The 10,506-nt window shown below is 65.9% G+C and overlaps 2 protein-coding genes across 2 annotated transcripts in view; both read right to left on the reverse strand.

Annotated features, from left to right (window-relative positions):
- The window catches only part of MNEG_3952 (hypothetical protein), a gene marked incomplete at both ends in the record, with an annotated part of 7,817 nt that extends 2,471 nt beyond the window's left edge, over window positions 1-5,346 (reverse strand). Inside the window, 9 exons of the mRNA XM_014047570.1 lie at window positions 38-94; window positions 450-646; window positions 1,072-1,151; window positions 1,862-1,985; window positions 2,334-2,442; window positions 2,685-4,046; window positions 4,356-4,472; window positions 4,712-4,971; window positions 5,320-5,346. Of these exons, the coding sequence (XP_013903024.1) occupies window positions 38-94; window positions 450-646; window positions 1,072-1,151; window positions 1,862-1,985; window positions 2,334-2,442; window positions 2,685-4,046; window positions 4,356-4,472; window positions 4,712-4,971; window positions 5,320-5,346 (2,333 nt within the window). The remainder of the gene's footprint in view (window positions 1-37; window positions 95-449; window positions 647-1,071; window positions 1,152-1,861; window positions 1,986-2,333; window positions 2,443-2,684; window positions 4,047-4,355; window positions 4,473-4,711; window positions 4,972-5,319) is intronic.
- A 2,815-nt stretch (window positions 5,347-8,161) lies between these two features.
- Window positions 8,162-10,506, reverse strand: part of MNEG_3953 (glutamate dehydrogenase) — a gene marked incomplete at both ends in the record, with an annotated part of 6,236 nt that continues 3,891 nt past the window's right edge. Inside the window, 6 exons of the mRNA XM_014047571.1 lie at window positions 8,162-8,293; window positions 8,626-8,798; window positions 9,123-9,260; window positions 9,605-9,662; window positions 9,967-10,059; window positions 10,271-10,327. Coding sequence (XP_013903025.1) covers window positions 8,162-8,293; window positions 8,626-8,798; window positions 9,123-9,260; window positions 9,605-9,662; window positions 9,967-10,059; window positions 10,271-10,327 — 651 coding nt within the window. The remainder of the gene's footprint in view (window positions 8,294-8,625; window positions 8,799-9,122; window positions 9,261-9,604; window positions 9,663-9,966; window positions 10,060-10,270; window positions 10,328-10,506) is intronic.

Genomic DNA, 10,506 nt, shown 5'->3' on the forward strand with positions numbered 1-10,506 from the left:
CCGGTGCCCTGGTGACTGCTGGTTGGCTGCCCCTCACTCTGCAATCTTGGCAACGCCGCGGGCGTCCAGCAGGATGTTCTGGGGCTTCAGGTCCCTGGGGTTTGGGCGGCGGCGGTGGGAGCGTCGGTTGTGCACATGAGAAAGGTACGTACAATGGGAGGCCAATCGAGACATCTTCCAGTAGGGCGGGGTTGAGGGTCGTGGGGGTCGCAAGTGGATGGTGGGGGAATGCTGCGTGTGGGAAGTTGGGGGCTGTCGGGCACAGCCCCTTCAGCTGCGAAACAACAGGCAGCAGGTGGACCAGGTAAACCTGGCGAGTGCTAAGGGCAAACGTGCACTTGCAATTGGTGATTGCCAGCACACGGAGTTTGAGTGTTGCTGACTCGGATTGGCGAGAGTGGCTGGCAGCACTGGCCGCGCCAGCACAGCTGTTGCGTGGACAGGCCCACCTGTGGACGATGGTGGGATGCAGCAGCGCCAGCCCCGCCGCCACATCAGCGGCGACCTCCAGCGCGCGCCGCAGCGGCATCGGCTGCGCGGCGGCGCGGCGGCCGCGGGGGCCGCCTTGCTGGGCACCGTCGGTCCCGGCCGGGCTGCCGCGCCTGGGGCCGTGGATCAGGTCTGACAGGTTTGACTCCATTAACTCCTGCATTGTGGGGGGGGGGTCGTTTACACCAATAACAAGAGAGGGTGCACAGGTGAATGGCTAAAAACAGCAAATGCAGTGGACGGGTGTTCATGCAAAAGCTGGGTGGAGTGGGAAACAACGTGGTAATGGTGCTGTTGACCCCCAGCAGTGCCCCCAGGGGATGGAGCGGGGCAGAGGGGGGTCACCTCACCCCCTCACTGAGGGTACATGGCATGAGGGTAGGCTAGCGGTGCTTGTGTTTATGCACACAGGCGGGGAAGCTCCGCGAGGGCGTACGGACACGCAGGGGGCCAACATTGGTGATGCGCACTGCAGAACTGATGTGCAATACAGCACCACGCATCCGCCCCTGGTGCGAACGCAGCGCGGGCAGACCAGCGCGTGTTGTCATCACACGCAGCCCCAGCTTTTTGCGGCCGCACCTCGACAATGAAGACGACCGGCGGCGTCGTGCAGCCGCCCCACACGGTGACGATGTTGGGGTGGATCGGGATGCGCGCCACTGCAGGGCAGGGCAGGGGACGTCACAGGGGGGTGAAAGCGTGAGAGGTGAGGTGGTTGGATGCATTGCAACAGGTGCGGGGGAGGCCAATAATGCTCGTGAGGGCGCTTGTACAGTATGCAGTGCATGACAGAGAGGGCCGGGGCTTCAGATGTAGCGGCGGTTTTCGCTGACTGCGCACGCGAATGGAGAGACTGGGTCATGGCTGCACGCAGTGCGTGCTTGCAAAGCGGGCTCGAACGACAAAAGAGGCTCTACAGGTCGACTAATCAGCTGCCCCTCAAAATGATTCCCTCCCTTGCCGGCCGTTCGACAATTCAAGTGCCAGCAGAGGCAGGTGACCCCCCCCCCCCCCCCCCGCGCGCAACTGATGCTGAGCTCGTCCGCCATGGCGGCCGCCTCCCGGGAGTCGATGTGCTGCGCCGCCCAGCAGCCGCCCAGCAGCTTCACGGCCACCGGCCTGCGCCCCTTGAGCACCCCGCGGTGCACCTGCGGCATGCACGCATGGGACCCGGGAGCAATCCCATAAAACACTTGCTGCTTCACTCGCTTTGCAGGACGAGGGGGCGGCGAGCGCCACGCGACACACGCGCCAATCGCCCTGCACGCGAGCTGCGCCGCTGGATTCAAAGCAGCAACTAGCAACCAGCAACCCGCAGCCAGCTCGCACAAAAGCAGCCGCGTCCGTGTCAGCACTGGTGCCCCAAAACAAATCGCCTGTCCAAAGGCGCCGGCGCCCAGGAAGGAGCGCGGGGCGGCCGGGAAGGCAACGTCACGGCGCAGGTCCAGGTGCATGTCCACGTCAGCGCGGATGGGGTCGGTCGGCATCACGATCTGACGGGGTTGGGGTATAAGTCAGAGGGGCAGAAGCAGATGAGTGCAAGAGAAGGGGGCGGATGGGGGTTTGGCTGGTGGCGTGGGGATGGTGATTCAACAGGTGGTGTGGGGATGGGGATGTTGAAGGCCAGGCAGCATCACCCATCCAGCAGCGATCACAGCACGCAGCAGTGACTGGCGTCAGCCCAGTGAGGGGCGCTGTCTGGGTGAGGCGTGGACACAGCGCGCCGGCGCGCCAGCGCCAGAGCGGCGGCACGCCAGCCGGGCGCTTTGCATGTGCATGCGCAAGGATGCATCCGCCGGCGCTTGCGCATGCAAACCCCGTAATCATATGCGCCCGATCACCCTCATGTCTGCGCTCCGCGCTGAGCTGGCGCGTGCAAGGCCCCCCGCCTCCTCTGGCGCGTCGGCGTCCGCGGCCGGCAGCACCCACAGCGTGACGCGGCCCCCGCCCCTGCGTGGCGGTGGCAGCGAGAAGCAGGGGCAGGCCAGGCAGGGCCTCAGCTTTGTGTCGTGCTGTCAGACTTGAAGCCTTGACGGTGGGTGACCAACGCAGCAGCTGCAGGCTGGCGATTCAAATTTCCGCCTTCGACACTGCAGGGAGCTGGGCTGCTGGGTGGCGACAACACCTGGTGCCGCAACATCCATCCAGCAAATGCATGCACACTGTGAGTTCCTTTGCCGCAGTGGACTCACGTGCCAGAGGATACGGGGCCGGTTGGCTCCTCGATGCCAATGAACGCATGCACCCGCCGCCTGCACTCCGTCACATCAACGCTCTCGCCCCCGCCGCCGCCCGCCCGCCCTGCCCCGTCATCCGCCCCCGTCGCGCCGCCACGGCCGCCCGTGCTGGACGCTAGCCATGACGGCATCGACAGGCCGAGGGCGCTCGTCGTCGCGCGCAGCATCACGCGTGCCGCCTGAGGGCCGCCGGGCGGCGCCGGCGGCCCGGGGTCGGATATTGCGGATGCCCCGGCCTCGGCCATTGCAACGGCGGCGGCGGTTGAAGATGCCACACTGCGTCCGCCAGCCTCCAACTCCGCCGGCAACGACGCATGGGATGCGCCCGCGGCGGCGCCGGCCCGGCCGCCGGCGCCCGCGAGCGCCTTTGACAGCGCGGCAAGCACGCCCGGCGGCGGCGGATGTCCACTGGTGGCACCCACGACGCCGCCGCCCCTGCTTGCGCTGCTGGGGCCGCTCCTGGCGCTGCTGGCGCTGGCGCCGCTCCTCCCGGCGCCGCCCTGGCTGGTGGCGCTGAGAAAGGGGCGCTCAAGGGACGACGACGCCGCGCTGCTGCCCCCTCCAGACGGGCCCGCCCGCGGCAGCACGGGCCGCGAGCCCGAGCCGCGGCCGCCGCTGTCGGCGCTGTGGGCCGCAAACATGTTCAGATCGTCGAGCCCCAGATCACGGTGATCTTGATCTGGCCCGTAATCATCCCGGCCCCCTTCCTCATCGTAGGACGGGCCGCCGTCCGCCGCCGCCTTGACAGCCCCTGCGTGGGCATCGGCGCGGCGGCGGCGGCGGCGGCGGCGGCGGGCGAGCAGCACGGTGCCGCAAAGCAGCAGAGCGAGTGCGGCAGCACCGCCAACAGCGGCGCCGACGATCACTCCTGTTGACGCCGGCTGCGGCTTTGGGGGCGGCGGAGCCGGCGGCGCCGCGGGGCCGTTGCCGATCGCCGGCGCTTTGGCCTTGGGAGCGGCCGGGCTTGGCGGCGTGTTGGCTGTCTCGCTGACCTGCTGCGGCAGCTGTGGGCCGTTGCCGCGCGGCGCAAAGCCGCCGTTGGGCAGGCCGTCGCCGCCGGCGGCGCCGCCGTTTGGCAGCTGAGTGCCAGCTGCTACTGCTGCTGCTGCCTCAGGAGCAGCGGCTGCGTCGGCTGCGTCGATTGCGTCGATTGCGTCAGTGGCGGCAGCCCCTGAATCTGCTGGTGACTCAGCGGATGCTGACTCAGCGGCGGAGGGATCCGCGCAGCGGTCCCAGTCGCGCTCGCGGAAGTCCAAAGTTTTCGGGATCTCTGCTGTGCAGGTTGCGCGGTCGACGGGGCACCAGGGGCCAGTGTAACTGCGGGTGACATGTGGGCGGGTAGGTGGGTGCATGGTGAGGCTGATGCGTGTGCGGAGCCAAACCGAGTGAGCGCTATGTCTGGGCAGCACACAAGTAATGGGCCTGCGGCGTGGGGCTGCAAGGCGTGGCTGAATAGCAACACCACTCAGCAAGGCTTGCTTCATGACTAGATGCACTGAACATGGCGTTAGAGCATTTTTGCCAGGTTCACTGCACCGAGCCACAACACGGCTGGGGTGTCGTACAAACCCAACAAAGCTTGGGTGGTTGGCGATGAGCACACGCGTGGCCGCCTGGCCCGCTCACTTTCCGGGCGCCCCCGGCGCGGCCGCGCACGAGCCATTGGCGTGGAGCGCCCCACCGGCGTCCCGCCACTCGCCCTGGCACAGGCAGCCGCCAACGGTGCGCTCACGCACCTCCCCACTGCAGGACGCGCGCAGCGCGTGGGTGCAGATCACAAGGGGTTGCTTGCTCTTTTGTTATGAGGGTGGGGCATGAGTGCGCGGGGCATGTAGGGAAATTCCCGCTGACAGAAACCAACGCCGGCACTGCGGCTGATGTACACACTGAATCAGCACCTCGCGCTGAGTGCAGCCACGGCCAGACGGCCACAAGCAAATGCCTCTTCACCGCACACCGCCCAGCCCGCGCGTCCCGCTCACCAGTAATCATAGTAAACCACCGACGCGTTGCGCGCGGTGACGTAAGCACCATAGTACGAGTGACACTCCCGCGGGTCCACGGGGCACCACGCCCCCGCCGTCAGCAGCCTGTTGCCGGGGTCCGCACAGCCGAAGAATGTCGTGTTGCCACCCCCGCCGCCGCCGTTGGCCAGCGGCCTGGCCGCTGCGGGCGGCAGGTACCGCCAGCCGTGCGGCGAGCAGCGGCAGCTGGACTGCGTTTCAAAGAGATAGGCGCCCCGCTGGCGGGCGAGAGCGTAGGGACGGGTGGCGGGGACGGGCGGCAGCGCGGCGGCCGCGGCGCCGGACAGGGGCGGGGTGCTGTTGCGGGCCGCGCCGTAGGCCGTGTCGTTGCTGGTGATGCAGGGGGAGAGTCGGGAATGGTGGGGAGGCAGGGAAGTGCAGGGGGCACGCTCTGGATGAGAGGGATAAGAACGACAAGCTAGTTTGGACAGCACAGTTCGGCAGAAAAGGCAGCAATGTGCGTAGCCAGTCGGCAGAAGCAGGTGCGCGAAGGATGCCCCACCCAAGGTGTGTGCATGACTCCTGGCCTGCGCCCGCCCCCAGACCGGCGGCACCAGCACGCTGACCTCCTGGCCGAGCCGGCCCCCACACATGGCAGGGTCAACGGGTCGAACTGCAGGATAAGACCCCCCAAGCACTTGAGTGCTGCGCGGCCCCCTCAACCCCCTCCCCCCTCAAGCGCTGAGGGCCGGCGCAGTCGATCAGAAGCCTTTCTGCGAAGCGCCGCGGGTCGCCCACCAATAGTCCCACAGCCCAGGGTCCTTCGAGCCATCCGAGGCCTTGGGGAACGAGGGGCAGCTGGCGGCGTAGACGCGGCACCAGGCGCCGCCTGCTCGCACACCGACAGCGCGCGGCCGGCAGTGGTGCGTGCAGGTGAGAATTGTCGTGGGACCTCAGGCTGCTAGATAAGTGAGGCACGGGTATCCAGACAAAAGCACGGACGGAGACGTGCATGACAGCTCAAGCCCCTCCATCACACGCACGCGCAGCACATGTCTGCAGCTCCGCAAGCTGCAACCACCGATCACAGCGGGGCGCGTCGCACATGCAAATGATTATGCGACGCGGCGGCACCGATGACTGCCGCTCACCCCCCATCCGCTCGTGAAGCCCCGGCACCCACCGGCTGTGCTGTTGTCTGGCGCCGGCAGGGTCGCACAGCGGCCGCCTGTAACGGCGCTCTGGCCAGTGGCGGCGTCGGACGGGTTCCACTTGGCCAAGCAGGTGCACCCGAGGTTGGTCCTCAGCCGGGGCTTGGGCAAGCAATAGGCGAAGAGCCTGCAGGCAAGTTCAAGTGCAGTGTGAGGCGCGCAGAGTTTTATGAGCAGAGAACAGAAGCCGTGACCTTCAATTGATCCAGGATGTGGGTGGGTACACAGCTTTGGAAGGGGAGGGTAGGAGGGGAGCAGCACAGCGCGATTCGAGGCTGCAGGTCTCCTGGTGCAGTGCACCATCGAGCCCGACCTCTCCAACCGGGCGGTGACATCATGCTGACAAGGCTTCCCTCGTCCCGGAGACCACCACCCTGCTGGGTGGCGCAGCGGCCTGATCATTGTACTCCAGCCGCACGCGCCTGGTCTCGTTGCCGGTGCCGTCCAGGGTGACCTCTCCATCGTACCCACAGCTCTGGCCCGCCGCGTCTGCGGCCAGCGGGCACCACTCCGCGTCGCCGTCGCCGGGGGCCCAGCGGCCGCAGCCGACGGTGGCCTGGCCGGTGATCTGCACGGGGTCGGCGGCGCAGGGGCAGACCTGCCAGGAGGTGTTGGCGACGACCGTGCCGCCCCCGGGAGGTGCACCGGGCAGGGGGGCCGCTGTGTGGGGTGTGCATTTTTGAAGCCGAGCATGCCGGGGGCGGGCTGGCGTTAGCGGAGCCCTGGCAGTGCTTTTGGGACTTGGTGCGGGTGCATTGCATTGGGCTCGAGATGCCTGTTTGGGTAAACACGCCAGTGTTGCAGGGCAAGCAACAAATTGTGTGTGCACGCCGTTGCCGAGGCAAGCGCTGTCGCATGCACCTTGGACGAGGCCTCGAGGCAACCTAGCGAGTGCTTGAGGAATTCCTGCCAGCATCAGCCACAGCAAGGGCCGGACACGCCACGCTGCGGCCATCAGTGACGACCGACGAGTTGTTCAACAGGCACGACTCGGCAAGGTAACTGCGCTTAATAACAGTTCCAGTTGCAATACATTTCACAATCTGCAACATCCGACTGGATGCATTGCTGAAGCCATTCACGGCCACTCAGGTGGGTGTGTTCCCACTGAGGGACCTTCCTTGCTGCGCAGTGTGTGCTGAGCGGCACCAGATCCGCATGGCGGGGTTATCCTTTGCTGTCATGTGATTGAAAAACTCTGTCGCTTAGCATGTACAAAGTAGAGTCATGCGTCGGGCAGGACGTGCCAGATCATCAGCAGAGGCGTCCTCCGCGCAGCCAGGTCAACAGCCAAGGCGCTGTGCAATGGCTTGACAGCCGGGGGACGCACACCTTGGGGATGCGGCCTCATGCGGTATAACAGGGTGGCGCAGGCGCGAAAACAGCAGGTTTGACTGAAGGACTTGGGGGTTTGACCGCCCAGCAAGATGAGCTTCTATTTGTCGCCATCATGCCCGCCCTCTTCCCCCGCCAATTGCGCCACATTGTATTACAAAGGTGATACAACGGCAACTGGGCAGACGCTGGGTATGGTGTACAAGCGCCGCCGCATCAGTTGACCCCTACCATGCGCGCGGCCGTCCCCCACCACGCGCAAGCATAACATTGCATACATGCTCATACATCGCAGCGCGGCACACAGCAGTAAATGCAGCAGCTCTGCCCTGTGCCTTCCCCCGTCCCCTGTAAAAGAGGAGCATGCCTGCCAGGTCAGCGGCGTCGGCGCTGCCTCCAGCATGCCTGCAATACGGCCTCCAAGTCGCCGTCTCCGCGGTGCCTGATGCAGCGCCACAAAGTGGGGCGCCGCACGTACACCCCAAATCCCAATGCCTCAAGTCGGAAAAGTCGCAAAGGCGCTGTGCGAAGGCGGCGCAGGGCCGCCAGCAAGGGCTTGCTTGGTTGCGCCGCGGTCCCCTCGGACGTTTCAGGTAATGGTGCGGGCGGCGCGCCACAAAGGGGTTGGGTTTCCTCACAGAATAGGGGTTGGGTTCTTCACAAGTGTTCTTGGCTTCAAATCTCAAGTGCGACGCAGAGTGTCCCGGCAACGTTCTGTGCACTATGCGCACGAGCGCGTCTTGCTTGCGCGGCTAGCACAGCGCGGCTTCCTAGCGCAAACGCCGCCACGGGCCAGACAGGTGCGAGCGCACGAGCACTGAGCACCGTCGGTGTCTTCAGAATCCCACGTTTAGCGGCACCGAGCGCCCGCGTCGCACGTGCGCGCCAGCTCGCTGCGCCCGGCCAGAAGCGCGTTTCCCTCTTACACGCAGCCCTGGGCAAGCATCGCGTCGGCGACCTGCACAAAGCCGGCGATGTTTGCGCCGTTGACGAAGCTGGTGCCATACTTCTTGGCCGCGGCCGCGGATGCGTTGTAGATGCTCTCCATGATGCCCTGTTTTTGGTGGCACGGCCGGTGTGGGAAGCCGTGGGAGGCTGCTGCCATCATGGGGGGGGGGAGTGCTGCAGGGAGGCGATGCCTGCACAAGCTCGGGGCCGTGAGACAGGCGGCTGCATCCACCGTTCACCCTGATGATGATGATTATAATATTGCAATATATGCAACCAGCCAGCCAGCTAGCTAGCCAGCCAGCCAGCCAGCCAGCCAGCAGCTCTTGCTTGTTCTGAGCCGACCCTCGCGGGAGTCGTCCCTGTGTTACGAGCGCCGCACGCCGCAACACCGGACGCCCAAGTCCAAGCAGTGGCGCGGCCGTCGCGCCTGCGCACCTGCAGCCTGGCGTCGACCTCCTCGGCGCTCCAGCGGGTGATGCCCGCGTTCTGGGCCATCTCCAGGCCAGACACGGCCACACCGCCGGCGTTGCACGCCTTGGCGGGCGCGAGCTGCACGCCCGCGGCCTCGTAGGCGGCGACGCCCTCCGCGGTGGTGGGCATGTTGGCGCCTGCGTGAGGCGCAGGACGGGCGGGCGCCGAGGAGTGAGGGGCCTTAGTTCAGGGCGATCAACAGGCGAGGATATTCGATCCCTGCCCGTCGTGGCGTCAACATCGGTGCGGCGCAAAACAGTGCCTCCGCCACCACAGAGCAAGCCCTCATGTGCGCCGGGGAACGGCGGACCCTGGGTGTGGAAGTTGGCAGGGCCCTCCCTGACTGCGCCCCCAAGACAGTCGTGCTGCCATCTCCACACCGATCGTTCGGCCGGTGCCAAACCCTTCACGGCCCCGCCGCACCCTAGAAAACTAAGGAGCGGAATAGAATAAAAGCGCACCCTCGAGCACCAGCTTGACGCCGGCCTTGGCCAGGGCGGCGGCGCTGGCGCCGTCGATCTCGTTCTGTGTGGCGCAGGGCATGGCGATGTCTGCAGGGATGTCAAGGGCCCACACGGCCACTCCCTTATGGTACACGCCTGGGGGTGGAGAGGAAGGATGGACGGGCGACGAGGGGGTGCAGCCGGCGTGGTTTGTGGGGGATGTGGGCCGTGGTGCATGCATGTCTGGGTCTTGATGTCAAGGAATTGCATAGAAGTGTTGCAGGCAATTTCAGATGTTCATTTGTGACGTGCGGATTGTCGGTGGTTTTTGTGTTGTGTGGGGTGCTGTGCAGAGTGTGCAGCTCTGGGTCGTAGTCAGGGCGGTGGTGTGTGATTACGAGTGTGTACGCGGACGAGCTGATTGGGTGTGTACGCGTGCGGCAGAGCGTGCGGCCGTGCTCATGCGCGCGTTTCTGAGCGAGTGTGTGTCCTTGGCGCACCCGAGGGTGACTTGTAGTCGGCCAGGGTGGTGCGGACGCGGGTCTTGAGGTCCATCACCTAAGGGGGTGTGGAGGACGGGGGTTCAGATATGTGTGTGTGAGTATGTGCACGCTCGTGCGAGCTTGCGTGCGTGTGTGCACGCGTTTGCGTGGGCGTGTGCCCGTGCATTTGTGTAGATGCTGGGTTGGGGCTCTTGCCAAAGACGGCTCCAATGATGGAAATAATCCCTTCTCACCCTCCCTTGTCAACCGAACCGCCCCCCGGAGCTGCCTTCCCTCTGGATCCCTTCTCCCTCCCGCGCCGCCGACACCGCCGCCCCCCTGCATCCCTCCTCTCGTGTGCGCCCCTGCCGCCCCCTCACCTGCTCCACCTGCTCCTTGGTGAAGCCGCCCTCCTCCACGACAGTGCCGGTGGAGTCGGAGAGGGTCAGCACGACGCCGCCCAGCTCGATCACCTGGGGGTGCAGGGGGCGGCGGGCAATGAAGCGCCAAGGCTTTAGACCATCCCGGCTTGGCCAGGCCTTGGCTCTGGGTGGCAAAACGGCAGCCCGCGCGAGCGTTGCTCCCTGGCTCCCCATGGGCTCGAGGGCGGGAAGCGGAGCAGCATAATCATGCGGGCTCGCGATGTAGGAAACATTGCAATGAGCATGCGGCCATGGGGCTGACCTTGAGGGCGGCGTAGGTGGCCACGTTGCCGGCGCCCGACACCAGGACGCGCTTGCCCTGAGATCAAGGTGAGATGGCGGTGGGGTGAGGCTCGGCTGGTGGAGAAGAGAGCGGCTGGATGGCTGTAGTGTATATGCCCTGCCCCCCCCCTCCCCCTCTCTCATCCCTCTGCATCCCTCGTCATCAACCGCTTGTGCTCACAAGCGTGCACACATACACACACGATTACGTCCGCC

Source organism: Monoraphidium neglectum (assembly GCF_000611645.1).
Source record: "Monoraphidium neglectum strain SAG 48.87 unplaced genomic scaffold scaffold00524, whole genome shotgun sequence".
Lineage (NCBI taxonomy): Eukaryota > Viridiplantae > Chlorophyta > Chlorophyceae > Sphaeropleales > Selenastraceae > Monoraphidium > Monoraphidium neglectum.